This window comes from Magallana gigas, chromosome 1, assembly GCF_963853765.1.
Source record: "Magallana gigas chromosome 1, xbMagGiga1.1, whole genome shotgun sequence".
In the NCBI taxonomy this organism is placed as follows: domain Eukaryota; kingdom Metazoa; phylum Mollusca; class Bivalvia; order Ostreida; family Ostreidae; genus Magallana; species Magallana gigas.
In genome coordinates, this window is record NC_088853.1 from 21,593,731 (window position 1) to 21,609,408 (window position 15,678).

General features: G+C 31.7%; 1 protein-coding gene across 6 annotated transcripts in view; it reads right to left on the reverse strand.

The window, feature by feature from the left end:
* Nucleotides 1–4,762: 4,762 nt before the first annotated feature.
* LOC117688438 (putative 2'-deoxynucleoside 5'-phosphate N-hydrolase 1) overlaps nucleotides 4,763–15,678 on the reverse strand; it is a 361,826-nt gene continuing 350,910 nt past the window's right edge. Inside the window, exons 1-5 of one of the 6 annotated variants that reach the window (XM_066088484.1) lie at nucleotides 8,941–9,069; nucleotides 6,652–6,815; nucleotides 6,480–6,551; nucleotides 5,957–6,067; nucleotides 4,763–5,780 (exon numbers count right to left, since the gene is read on the reverse strand). In XM_066088484.1, coding sequence (XP_065944556.1) covers nucleotides 5,680–5,780; nucleotides 5,957–6,067; nucleotides 6,480–6,551; nucleotides 6,652–6,815; nucleotides 8,941–8,972 — 480 coding nt within the window. In that variant the 5' untranslated portion in view covers nucleotides 8,973–9,069 and the 3' untranslated portion in view covers nucleotides 4,763–5,679. Of the gene's footprint in view, nucleotides 5,781–5,956; nucleotides 6,068–6,479; nucleotides 6,552–6,651; nucleotides 6,819–7,127; nucleotides 7,267–8,940; nucleotides 9,070–9,375; nucleotides 9,468–15,678 lie in introns of those variants that run through there. The other 5 variants (XM_066088478.1, XM_066088495.1, XM_066088506.1 and 2 more) reach the window with 5 other exon arrangements.

A 15,678-nucleotide genomic window follows, 5' to 3' on the forward strand; every position in this document is an offset into this window, starting at 1 on the left:
GTGTCGGAAATTGATATATCTGTACAATGCCCGTACTTGTTTCTTATCAATCGAATTCTTTCAATGTTTGCTGACACACTCCTGTCACTTGGGATTGGTTCATTTCCCCATTGTTTTGCATGAGGTGGAAGGTTGGATATATTCCGCAACAGAAAATAGAGTAAAGTTATATCAAAGTCTGAGTAGTTTCCATTGTGTATGATCCTTTCTTGTTCTTTGGTAATTGGAGGTTGTTTTCGTTTTGGTAAATTAGCTAAATATGTCGTAACCTTCTGTGACAGTGTTGACGGGGGGATCTCTTTCTTGAGAACATCACAAAGAACATCAGTACAAGGACCCAATATAATGCGGGCTACACGTGCAAGGTTGGTGGTTTCCCGCGTTGATGCATACTTTGAGTTAGCCATCATTAGTAAATCCCCGTACCATTTGTTCTGCAATTTAAAAGGATTTTTTTTTAAGTTTTATGTCGTTTCTTTTTTTTATTAGAAAAGTGCGCTGCATGTATAATTTTACTCCTTTTTCTCACAAATATGCATGTTAAGTTAGTAAAGAGTTTATGAGAATAATATATTTGACAAAAAATAAAATCAAACTTATCGTTCTTTTCCATATAATATTACCAATACTTTCATAGATATAGTTTAGGGCTTTGTCAAGCATTATTTGCAGGCCTTGAATGTTGATCTCTTTTTCACTTAATGTTTTTAATCTCACAAATTCAAAATGGTAAGAGAGAATATGTTGTTTAAAAAATAATCAGCCTTAAATTCTTATATTAAAGAATAAAATAAAATTCTATCAATGATGTATTTTAATTGGTATAATATTTCTTAATTGATGTATTATATATTGTAATGTAATATATTAAAGAATAAAATAACATTCTATCAATGATGTATTTTAATTGGTATAATATTTCTTAATTGATGTATAATATTTCTCATAGAAACGTTGAAGATTTACTAATTATTTGGCAACAATTCTGGCAAATTTATAAAACAGTGACGCATATCTGGCTAAGTGAAGGTTGGTATCATTTAAGTCTATTTGATATCCCTAAATAACATCTTTTGTCTGTCCCATTTTAATATCATAATGACATTTTATTGTTTTTAATGCATGTTTGCTAATTCTATCAGTCAACAATTATTAATCAACTTGTAAGTTAGGCTTAAATCAAATAGTTAGTCTTGATGAAAGATCTGAGGTTTCTCTCACTGGCAACACAGGTATGCCGCAATTGTTGTTACCCATGCATTTAAAACTAATTCGCCATATTTCCCAAAGAAAGGTCATACTATCCTTTGTCTTTTTATCTTTTTCCATATGTAACAAATTTAATCGAAGTTCGTTTACTGATGGCATCAACGAAGCAGTAGATTCTATGATAGGATACAACCACTTGTTTCTTGAAGATATAATTTAAAATTTCTTGGTATGGATTAAGAACAACATTTAATTCATTATATATAATTTTATATATAGGAGTCGTTCACAACTCTTTAGATATGATTTAAACTATGTATCGACAATGTATGGTTTACAAACAAACGTTCTGGAGATTTTTTTTTTTATTTTTAACAAGAATTTCATACAAGAACTATGAACAGTTTTTATGCAAGAAAATTGAAAAGATTGAGCAAGATTGTTTGGATTGGAGCATTCATATGTTAACAAAAAAAGCTAATCTGTTTTATTTATTTTAATTTAACAACAAAAGAAAGACTGTGTCGTATATTAACCCATCGATTTTAATGTCTATTCATTCTTTATGAAAAAAACAACAATCGTTTTAATCCTTTTAATCATTGTGTGATTTAAAAACAAATGCTTTATTTTACGAGGGATGTCTTTTTTGCTAAAGATTTGGCTTTAAATAATATTGATGCCTGATATCCTTTAAGAAGGTTTGATGCAATTTCATTTCTGTTCTGCAAGAGCATTGATTTTACATGAACAATGGTTTATAAAACAGTTCATATATTTACGTGTTACTAAAGACTGCAGAGCTGTATATTAAAACCCACTGTGTATTTATCATGTTTTACGTAGAAACTTGAATTCTTTAAACACCCTATAGAAGGAGTCAAACAAAGCAAACACATACAAGTTAGACCATTCTTTCATGTGTGACGTTAAATCAAGTCAGTATTTGATATAACGAAGTACTAGATCATTTCAATTACACTCTACAATTTCATCAAAATCGAATATATTTGACTGAATTGCGACCTCTATTTTGAGACTAATGAATATGTTTTCCTACATGTACAATGTTTCCCTGTCACAGTTTTCTTATAAAATTCTATTAAGATAAAGCTAATGAAACGTCCTTAAACTCAAAAGTCAAACAGAAATACAAACCAGGAGCTGTGCTAACACGGACCACTACAAAAACAAAGGCAGGATTAGGCGCTATGGAGAAGTTAGCATTTCCTGCTGACAGGTCACACCCACCGTGTGCCTTAAGTCGTAATTCGGTCAAGACTATTAATCGTTATCAACACTATACCTACATAAACATGTTTTTGGGTAAGGCTGACACTTTAAATAAGGCAATACAATTATTTTTTGACAAGAAATTTACTTACCTTTTCACATTCAAAGCCTCTAGCGCACTACGTTACATTAAAAATATATTCACGTCGTGTTTATTTCTCTCGTTACCTGGCAAATACTATTTCGTGATCGTCCCATGATTTAAAAACCTTTCAGCATTTCCTTACGCTTGATTAAGCAGTGCAAAATATTTAAAAGGCCAATTTATGAAATGGTAGCGCTGCATTCATTTTATTAGCAATGCGGCTTGTAACCCTCGGTCATATCAACCCGTTTTAAGTTCTTTACCTTAATGATTCAGAATTTTTTTTTCAAATTTGAAAATTAATTAAACAGCCGATGGGTTTCCGAGATATATTAAAGAAATGTATAGGTTTTTACTTTGTTGATTGTGCTCTCGGATTATTTCCTTAAATATTATATGGAAGAAAAATATCTGAACAAAATATGTTTTAACACTATGAATATCTGACAAATGTTAAAAAATCCCAAATTATTAATTACAAAGTGGGGCTAATTTGTAAATATTTAAATTTGAAAGTCAACAATGTTCTAAAACTTGTAAACCGTAGATTTTTTTAATGATGATTTGTTAAGAAAAATACTTGAAAGGCAGGTTTCTTATTGACTAGTTCCATCTAATTTATATCATTTGATTCTGGGTTTCATTTCATCGGACCTTTGGATCATCATACTCACTACAGGTATGTCGATGTAAGGGTGTATGGTTAACTTGGCGTTTCTCCAATTTTGTCGATTGACTAATCAAATTTCCTTTTTCCATTTTTGTTGAGCAGTCCCCATTAATTAATGTTAGACCATAATTAACATCTAATTATCTACGGACTTTTCCGGGGGGGGGGGGGGTTTCGATTACATAATTACATGTTTCAAAGTTTGTATTTTGACTATCAAAGACAAACTTTATCATCAGCGTTTTATTTTTCCATATTATGACATTTTCTCGGTTTTAACATTTACCTAGATTATGACATGCCCAATTGTGACAAAAAGCACACGGCGGGTGCCTCTGGTCAGCAGAGGATGCTAACTCCTCCTAAGCACCTGATCCTACCTCTATAATTTTGGAGGTCCGTGTTGCTCTGTTTTGAATTTGTATTTCGCATTATGGTTTTTTGAGAAGGTTGACGGTTTGTTATGTCATTTTTTTTTACATAATGATGTAAACATATCAGCATTGTCATTAATGTGTGATCTGGAAAAAATTGATACATGGGCTTCCACATGGTCTGTGCATTTCAACCATAACAAAACTTGTAATAAAAACTGTTCAAGACGGTCAAGAAATAATCATCTTCCTGTTCATTTAGGTTTCAATGGTATTTATATTAATGAATCTAAAACACATTGTGATCTTTCAAATTGATGCTAGATGGTCATGTCATATATATATATATATATATATATATATATATATATATATATATATATATATATATATATATATATATATATATATTTATATATGGAAAAGCTTGTTCAAGGTTAAAAATGCTGAAACATTAACTAGACAGGAGTGCATTAATTAAGATTTATTTTGCTTTTATTCGGCCGATCCTGGAGTATGGTAGTATTGTATGAGAAAATTGTTTACAAGAAAATTCCAATCTCTTATAAAATGGCCAGATAAAAGCAGGTAAAATAATTACAGGTTTTTTTTGAAAAACTCATATCGGACTGCTCTGTATTCAAAGTTGGGATGCGAACCGTTATATAAGAGAAGGGAAGGATAAGAACTTTTAATATTCTACACGATTTTTATGATATAGCTCCTGTATTTAAACCAAGATTTGATTCTGCGTTTCAAACCGCCACAGCATAGATATAACCTTCGTAATATTGCTAACTTTAACTTCCTTATACCACAGTCAAGGACAGCTACATATTAAAACAGCTTCTTGCCATCCACTATTCAGTTAATATATAATGAACTATTGGAGACAAAATGTATTGAGTCCTTTTTATCTTTCAAAAATTTTATTCAATTGTTACTGAAATATAAGTCGTAACTTTGATCCTTGAGGGGAGAACTAAAATAGGCATAGCCTGATGCCCAATCCTATTATGTATTCATTTGCATAATAAAATATTTGTTAAATTAAATTTCCATATATCGGGGTTTCATCCAAAACAAAAAACATCCGAATATCAGTGGTTTTGTTGCAATGTCCCAGAAAAACTTCTTCAATTTCTAAGTGTTGGTATGATAACTAGCCTAAGGTCTAAATTAAACGTAACATTCAAATATTTAAAGTTTCGATAAATGTACTTTATTTGATGTCCACAAAAAATATATGAAGCATAAGTATAGCAAAAAGAATAACATAGTACGTAATGGTACAATAAAAGCAACACATAAATTGACTCCAAGGTCGTAAAATGTACATATGTACATGTACAATAATATAATCAATCATACTTCCTTTGTTAAGTTGCTAAATGTATACACAGACCTAATTCTGTCTGCCAACAATTAAAATTCAATTTCGGAGTGATTCGTGAAAAAAATAGTTTCCTTCCCTCTCTACAAAGTTTTAAATCGTGTAACAATATGAGCTGTATGCCAACAATTAAAATTCATTTCGAAGTGATTCGTGAAAAATAATAGTTTCCTTCCCTCTCTACAAAGTTTATAAATTGTGGAACATATGAGTTGAGAGTGGCTCAATCTTCGGAGATTTCGCAGTTCCCACTTATTGAGAACTACTAGTAATTGACATCCTGATCAAACTATGAAAAGCAAACTTTTTATTATACAATTTTATACATTGCATCCACTTGAAACAATTAAAATTAAACAATGAATTATTAAAACATTTACACAAACTTGTTCATAAAACTATAAAAGATTACCAAATCATGTTTTGCTCAGCGGTTTTTGAGAAGTGGAAATTGTTCATAACGAAACGTTCGAAACTAAACTAAGAGAGATATGTTTTGTCACAAGGAAGAAAACTCCAATTTTCTTAAAACATCGAATAACTTCACATGTTCATTAAAAAAAAAAAAACAAACTTAGTATTTAACTTTATAAAAAAATATATACAGCAATTTAAAAGAGGATGTTTTTTTCGTAAATTTTAGGATGTTGAAAACTCATTTCAAATGCTTTGCGAATATTTCAGGCAATTGATCTTCTTTATAGTTGTATACGAAGAATTTTTCTCCAACAGCTCCTGCAACCATCGGTGATAACCCTGCAGAACAAAACCTCTCGATAGTAAATAAAAAAAAAACTACAAAATAATCGGAAGAATATATTATTCTTTTGTATGGTTATGAACAATTCGAATTTAAGAATGATAAATTAGCAAACATCATTCTATTCTGGAATGTTGTCTTTAGCGGGTAAATATAAATCTTAAAATCTTACTTTCTTCAGAATCAGAACGGAAAAGACAAATGACAAGTTTGTTGAGAGCAACCGCTCTTCCAATCTCGTATCCCACTCCCAGAGACTTCTGTGTTACTTCGGCAACAATGACTACAATGGGAAAAGAAACAATGCTTTGTGATTTTAAATAGTTTGTTATGCAATGACATTTCGTCAAATAGAAAAACATCGATAATAACAAAAATTATTAATTAAATCATGCAATGTACGTTGTAATAATCCTTTGCTAGTACATTCAAATGATAAAAAGTAAGTAATTGTTTAGCGTGGCTAGCATATATACAAATATTTGTGGTTATTCATGGGAGTTTTTGAACTCGGTCGATATATATCACTTTGTAAAACTGCCTCTCGTTTTTGCTTTGCATCAAAAATATGATTCAAATATTGTTATTCATATGACTTATTGAAAAATAGAACTTTAGCAAGCCCAAAGTTAAAGAACCTTTAGAAGAATAGCCTCTCATTAATTAAGTTTTATTTTCTCTTTTACAAATATTACCGTCACAATCATATAGCCAGTCCATGTCCCTATCATGTATAAAAACGTCAGTTAATCCCGCGTTGTCTTCATCTGCGAAAGTAAAAAGAATCAAACCGCATTTGCCATATTTTCTCCATATCGATTGTATACACTCAATAACTGCAAAAAAATATTCAATGTTTTATTTTACCGGCTTCAACTGTTGGGTTTGCCACATGTTCTGTCAAAACTTTGCCGTATGTCTTTAACTGTTCAACAATTCGTTGATATAAATCAGCATACTTTCTCCCTCCAGTGATTCTCCCGGCGAAGTAGATTGTGTGTTTTTCAGCCATGGCATTCACTGTTAATGTCCTGCTGTAAGACATTAATTTAATCAACGTTTCTTGATACATGTACCTCCTTTTTATATTCAAATTTTTCATTTATAAAAGGTGCTATTGAAATAAACACCGAGTCACATTCGAATATGATATACGAATAATCATATGTATTCAAATGCCTACTATGTTATTAGTTCTACTATAATATAATAAAAAGACCATTTTTATTTTTATGATCTTTTAATTTCTTTTTTTTTTAACAATTGTCATTGCATTTCTTGACAATTAGTACGAATTTGCACGTATTACGTATAAATGATAATTTTCAAGTCAATCAACTTACAGTTAATGGATGTTTTACTTGTAGGATGAAATATTCTTCACTAAAACACTAGTATATCTAAATCCAAAACTTCATGAAACTTTCAAAATTGAGAGCCATGAGCATGTAAAACCCAAATGAAAATCTTACGAACATGTTCAACTGAGTTCAAGGTAGATTTTATGAAAAACAAATATATCCGATTCCTTGATGGTTACCTTAGGATAACTTTGTATCGGTCATTGTTCGAAGATAGACAAAATTTCATTGGTTCGTGTACACAGCATTGTTAAAATGCAGCACGTCTTAAACAATTGAAAGCTACCGACATCGATCGTTCTGGATGACTGCACACATTTTTTACCTTTCCTGTGGACTCATAATACACCTTGTTTTTTGTCTCATCGGTTACCATCGAGGGTTTTTTTCCTCACGCCTTCACTCTTAAAGGTGAATCAAACATAATTACTTATTAGCTTTTTATCCGCGTTAATGCAACCTCTGAGTTTTACATGGTAAGACGATGCAATCTATGCATTTTTATTTATAAAAACGAAATTAGCAGATATATAGACAATTTAATCAATTTTAATGAAGATCTGTCGAATAATATTTACATTAATACAATCATTACTTACAACTTACGGGAACCGGTTGATGGTTTTGTTAGTAGCTGTATGGACGACACCATATCTCTTTTTTAGCAATGGGTGAAAACATGCTCAGTACATTTAAAAATGGTAAAAAAAAACTGTTGCTTAGAGATTGTTTATTTGACCTTATCTAATGAATCATTCGTTATGTAGATTATAACGTCTACTTAAGACATATTTTTAAACATATCAAAAGATTGACTTTTTAGGAGCTAAATTATGCATCATAACATTGTAAATACAGACATCAGTCAAGGTGAGGGAATCGTTTCTGGGGCAGGAAAATGGGTTTTTTTCCGAAAGATACATGGATGAAAATAATTCCATTTTCCCGTGGTAGACACGAATAAGGATCTCTACAGAACAGTGGCCCTGTGGAAATATGATCGTGTAGAGTAATGACCTGTAGAATAGTGACCCGTATACTTATGAACCTTAGAATAATGAACAGAGATTCGATACAAATTCACATCATAAACATTGAAATACCTTCCACTGAAGAAAGACCCTTCTCGTGTGTTTTTTTTCGTTGAGTATCTTTTGTTGGAGCCTGATCTCTATTGCTCCGATATGAAAGTGGACAGGAATCATATTGAACTCTTTTAACAAACCTTATATATAATTTTCGTTAAAAAATTATAAACTTTTAAAAAAAGATTTAGAGGTGACATTTTAATAATCCTGACCTTATTAACTATTACCAGGTATTCAATTATAATACTAAAGTAATATTTTCGTCATATCGATCTATGCCGTTACCATTTTATAGACTAGAGCTTGTAGTACAATATTTAGTCAAATCATTAAATATGCAATGATTACATGTAACGAAATGATACCATATGTTATCATATTATGCATATACATTTAATATGTCATCAATTTAATTAATATGGTATTACACATATCATGATAAATTATAGGCCTATATGACAGTTTAAGAGGCGTAGGTGGTCAAAAAATTAACCACCCTATCTACCTAACCTTTTCTTACAAATAAAGATTAAGGCTATAAATTTGTATTTGGTAAAAAATATGTTAATAAATATTATCATTAAAATTCTAATAGTTTCTAATACATCTATATAGAGACTTTCTTCTTAAGGAGATCTAAAAATGGTATCAAATGGTTCCGGTCATCGATGCTTATCAAATATTGATTTTTGAATCTGTCTACTTACAGTTGGTGCCTGGTTGATAGTAGAATAAGCATTAATCAAATAGGCATCAAATAAACATTTATAAGTGTATGGCACATGTTTCTTGAAGACTTGCCAAAAAAACTCCACGCGAGAATCGTGTGTTGGGAGTTATACAGCCATAACCAAGTAAATGCAAGGAATTTTTTTTTTACCAGATGCATCAGGTTTTATGCTGTTTACCTCTTAAGGAGATATACATACCTGCTCTTTTATAGCAACAACGACAAAAGGTGATAACATTTAATTGTAGGGTAAATAATTTCTTTCTTAAAAAACAAACACCTTCCATATTACATTTGCGTTTCTTACATCTGTGTTCACTTACATTCATGATCTGAATAAAGTATCATATTATGTTTAACAGAGGTGGTTGGACCATAAGGCAAAGTTAAGAACATAAACATTTTGTCATACCTGAATGCATACTAACAATAATCCTTTTTTTTGCTAGATATATCTTAAAGAGGATTACTTGTCCTGTAACAAGGACATTTTTCCAATGACTTCGTCAGCGAATATTTGCGTTACCTTTTGAACATGGTCCAACGCTTATTTACATGTACAGACGCCCACGTATGAATTAAAAAAAACAGGAGGTAAAAGTGCACGTCAAACAAGATCTGTTTTTACTTTTGCATTGTTTTCTTTTTGGTGTGTTCTGTATAATCAATAAAGGATACTTCTGACTATGAAGGCATTGAACAATGTTTGTTGCTTTTTTTAAAAACAAGTTGTCATTGGGTTAATCAATTTAAACAGGGTCTCTTTTATTACTAAAACGGCCCAGTAAAACGTCGATTTTTTTTTTTTAAATTCAAATAGAGGAGTTTTGAAGTAATATTTGAAAATCGACACCTTTTTAGCTAAACAGAAACAAAAACCCCCAGAAAGCTTTATAATCAGATTTTGTGTTACAAAAGTGATAAACAAGCACCCTTACGCATTTAGAAATTTTCAAATTAATAAAATTTCTCCAAAGAATTCACCTTAATTGACAAGTTCGACCACAGTTGGTGTCTGGTTAACTTACTTTTCACAGTTTTCTGCTGGAGTTGGGTACGATTCTGGCAACCAAAAAAGTTTAAAGCAATATTAACTGTCTCCATATCTTGCTTCTGTAAATTCGTTGGGACATCATGTTAATAAGATACCGTGGTTTCATCAATATTCGTTGAATACCAATTTTCGTGGATTTCGTTGTTTAGTTGATCAACGAAATTAAATGTTCATCGAAGTGCAATGTCTATTAACATTCTGTATTGATAAGGCCATTGGCCACGAATTTTCCTGTCCTTTAAACTGTGATTTTCACTTCATCCAAGAAAATTGATCACCTTGAATATTAATGAAACCACAGTACTCGCAAATGATGAAAAAAGACAAAGTTATAAAGGATTTGGAACAAACAATACCGTTTACGTCTAGAAATATCTTATATAAATAATGTTTATTTCTTAAAAGGTAAACGGTTATTTTCATTTCATTCGGGGGTTTTTTGTCTTTGAAAAAGGTGTAAAATTATGACCGCACTCCATTTAATTTGTGAAGCAAATTACAATTCATTTGCACTGTTATATTTATGCATAACAACGTGTCATACCTGTAAAATATAGATAGATTGCTATAATTATAATACATGTACATCATTAAACATAATTTAAACATCCTACAAAATCCCTCAAATAGTTTGCGATCATCGCACATGTATCATCAACGTTGTTTATCACAAGCTTAAGAATTACATGCATACTCTGTACAAATGATATTTTTTCAGTAAATAGATTTTACGAATTTTATTTATTAAGAACATACTCTTAAGAAAATAACATCAATGTTATATAAGATTGGACGTATTTAACAAGTTTTAATTCCTTTACTTACTTTTAAGTAATTGGGAAGAAGTGTGCAGAAAAAAGAACTTTGAGAAAAAATTGTTTCAAAAACAGATAAACTGATTTCTAATTTTTAGCAGTTGCTTATCATATTTTTAACAACCTAGTTTTTATTACCGTTTCACGACCGCCATGTTGACAGTTTTCCAAGAATTTAGCTAACAGTTTTGAAATGAAAATTATGACATTTACAAAAGGTAACTTGTATATATTATTAAAGCTCAGATATCAAGGGTTCATACTACGTTCTGTGTCACAACCCTATGGTAACCATGGCAACACAATATGGTCACGAACACAACATTTGACGTATTTTTATTGTTTTTGACATGATTAAACACGAATTAATATTAAATACTTTTTAAAAGACAATTAATCAAATATTTATGCAATTATCAAAGTTGTGTGCTCAAAACACTTAGCTATAGTATTTTTTAACCTTTGAATATACCAATTTAGCATCGCAATGCTTTACTTTTAAAGCTCACCTGAGCTGAAACCTCAAGTAAGCTTTTCTGATCACTTTTTGTCCGGTGTCCATTTGTCCGTCCACATTTTCATTTTTGACTTCTTCTCCAGAACAACTGGGCCAATTTCAACCAAACTTCGCACTAAGCATCCTTATATGAAGGGGATTAACGTTTGTTAAAATAAAGGGTCACACCCTCAATAAAGGGGAGATGATTAAAAATCATTAAAAAAAATTGTTGATATTTTTCAAAACTCTTTTCAACAATTATTTGGTCAGAAAAGCTGTAACTTGTATGGAAGCATCCACAGGTAGTGTATGCTCAAGTTTGTTCAAATCATGATCGCTTGAGGTAGGGTGGGGCCACAATGAGGGGTCAAATTTTTACATTGGAATATATAGAGTAAATATTTGTAGGTTTAATCGGATGACAGTTTAATCATGTTAGGTGCCTGAAAAATCTGCAATTTTAACCTGATTAAAATGTGAATGATTTGCATATATTTGTATAAGCGCAATAAATTTTATTCTGTTAAGTATATAAAAGAAAGAGAGATGGTCGGAATTAAATGCTAATAACATGTTATAAAAATTAAATTGAAGTAGTTATGATAATCGCATATAGTATTACATGTAAATACTGTAGATTCCTTATTTTACACGAGTACTTCATTCCGCGACTGTTTTGCATCTAATCGCGAGAACGCCGAATTTTTAATCATAGTTTCATTTAATTATCAGAAAACTAAATGCGACATTTTAAAACAAGCTAGATCTCTAATACGCAATTTGACGTCGATATTATTTCCTAGCGTCTATTTAAAAATCTACAGTAAACGGTCTACGATTAACTATGTTTGGAAGCACAATGGAACATACACGAAAACCAATACTTTAGAAGAATAATGTTACATTCGTGACCGCCAATACCATTGATCACATACTGAAATTCATTTGATTTCTCTGTTGTAGCTGGCATTTCGCTGGCAAAATCAGTTCGTTATTAGAAAAGGTAGCTAAGTTGCGAAATTCATAAAATTCTTATCTCTTTCTACATGCATGCCCTCATTTCTAAAGAGATAACAGATTTGACATTTTAACGCGTTCCTTATAATCACTACGGTTCTTTTCCTATCCATATTCAATGATGTTAATGCTCTTCAATTGGTTTCTCTTTTCAGTCCCTCTCTCGTGTTTGGCGTTCATTCCTGACAACACAGAAAAACTTACGTCTGTGATCGGTGAATTGACAGAGAGAATTGCCGATTTGGAGGTGAGATTGTCTACACAAGAACATATTAACATAAATCTGGAGTCACGGCTAAAAGTGCAGGAGAAAAAGAATCGAGAACACGAAGACCTCATTAATGCATTATCTGCTCGAACGTGCACAACCTCAAAACAGTCTGCTTTCAAAAGACAACAAGACGAAATGCTGCACAAAAACAGTTTTGACAGTAAGTCAAGTTTCGACAGGAAAAACACTGATAATGAATCTTCGGTTTCAACAACTTCTAAAAGTCAACAGTTTCCAAAAAAAATGTGAACGAGCAAGTTATTAAACGTCGACATGGCATACATGATGCAAACAGCTTAATTAAAGATGTTCAAAACATTGACCGCGGTAAGGACAAGAAAGTAACGCTAGCATGTAAAAGAAGGAAAAAGTTGAAATGTACTGTAGCTTCCATTATATAAATAGTGTTTGTTTGACAGGACAATGCTTTTCGAGGGGTGTCAATTTCAACTGTTATCCTCCTAAACAGGCACTTTTTATTTTATTATAATGAATGTGATTTCTACGGCTAGCCGTACGCGCCAAATTTATGCGCATGTAACAATTCGTTGTTTTACCCGTTGCCAAGTGTGTTGATAACGCTAAGGGTAATAGAACGGATTATCAACTGCGTATTAACCAATCAAATTTCAAAATTTAACAGAAAAGTATAATAATGAGCACTGGGATTGTATTGGTTTGTTGTTGTTGTTTTTTTTTTTTTGTTGGAAAGAGGTTTTGAATCATAAAGAAGGCTGTTTTGATTGTAACTTTGTTTTTTGATGTTTTCAGAAAGTAATAATTCGTCACATTAAAGGAATCATTTTTCTTGTTTGCTTAGATAGAGTCGCTTTCTATTCGTACCTTTCAAACACTGACATGCAAACCAGACGATAGTCTTCGATCACGTGGTCACAAACACTGGCGGGAAATTCAATTCCAAAACTGGAGTCTTCACTTGTCCTATACAAGGTGTTTATGCATTCTCGTGGACAGTGTACTGCAGTAATGGCGGCTATTTGATTTCCGAACTGGTGGTCAATTCACGGAGTGTAGGAGACATGCTCTGTAGCGGACAAGGGGACGACAATATCCGCCATACTTCAAGTGTAGCCGTGGTGGAACTTAATGAGGGTGACAGGGTGTATGTACGCACCCATCCCATTGCCGTGTTGAACGGTGTTCTATGGAGCGGCCCTACTTACCTTTCTTCTTTCAGTGGCTGGACTATCTTCTAGTGTACGTTTAAAGAATAAATAATCTAAGGTGTAGTCGACGATATATGCTAGTTAATTGGATATGTATTTATAACTTGTTTCTTTTTTATATCAAGAGGCGTGGGAATGTGGGTTGACAATTAATTGATTCAATGTGTGTGAAATCCAAGTAATATATTAAGGTCTTAAGTTGTAATTTTGTTCAGCTAAATGATTTTTACCATTTAAATGGATAGTATAAATCTGAAGCTATCTTGCTAAACATCAGGGTTTTATATAAATGATAAAATGTATAGTATACATTAATGTTTATAAAAAAAATTATAATAATTACACATCGTGTGTTAAAAAGTTACTAATCACAGTTCAAAGTTAAGTTAAAAAACACAAAAATGATAAAAATGATGATAAATCATCATTTTCATTTTGACAAACCTGCAATTGGATATACCTGAATTAATTTTATCAGTTGTAAGCTAAGCCTTTATTCAGGCATGCTGCTTAACATTTGATCTTTAATTCTGTTGTTTTAATATCCCCACTGGGTTGTTAAACCGTTCTAAAATCATTTGCGTAATTATTTATTTCAAATAAAAAAATCGGTTTAATATATAGTTGTTTATCAAGCTGTCAATGAATAAGTCAACAAAGTCTCTTTTTCAAAGATTATTTTTACTTCATTCGTTAGACTCACAAGTTTAAATATGTACATACATGACATACAATGACACAAACTGTACTTATATCCAAACCACCATCTTCTAATAGGGAAAATGATTCAACGAATCAAATTCCATTAATCCTAATTGTTATTTCATGTTTGAATTTTTATGTAAAGTTTTCTTTACATTTTCCTTTTTTTCGTTCTAGTAGATGTGAATAATCCACTCCCCATTCAACACACGCACGGTTTTCAAAAGATTTAAACTTTCGCATAGCCCATTCTTGATATCTGCTTTTCAAATACAGGTAGTTTGCAATATTAGCTGACCCACTTTACCTTAAATTGACTTTACATTAATAGATACTATCACAATCATGTGCGGATCCAGAAAATGTTTTCGGGGGGGGGGGGGGTCTAATGGTTATTTGAGTTTACCGGGGGGGATATTTATGCTAATTCTATAATGTAAATTTAAAGAAATTTAAATCTAACACAAGGTGAAGCTCTGCCATTCAATCAACTGAATGATAACTGAATGGTCTGGAAAGGTGACCGAATGGCACAAATATGCCATTCAGTCATATTTCAGTCACCTTTCAATTGACTGAATGGCAGATATTCATCCTGTGATTTTGCCAGGTGTCTACCCACCCCCCACCCCTTACTCCAGATCTGAGCATGACAATTCATTTACTTCAGAGATCTCTAACCTGCAGAAACATTAACATGAAATCAGACATTTTTTTTAAAGTTAGACCCAATACACAAAGTTAAAATAAATCAAGCAGGGTGTGTAACATGTATGACTGAAATATAGTCAAACTTATACCAGACATTTATTGCATGACGGATCTATCATATGCTAAATAATAAATGTATATTGAAAACATTAGCCTTTATCATAGAAATAATTTGTCCAATTCAATGTATTTAAATGAAATTGTGTATTAACTAGTCGTTAATAATCAATCTAAAATATATTAAGGTAGACGTCTAGATTATGAATATACGATAAAAGAAAATTCCAGCGACATGAGAGAGGTAGAAAACATGAATTATAACATATAGAGGGGTTAATCTGAACCCTCAAACCAATTTTAAAAATATCTTGAATATACGTAAAATTAAAATTAGGCCTCGACCCCCCCCCCCCCCCCCCCCCCCCGAAAACGCATGAAACACTTCATACAACTGTTTTA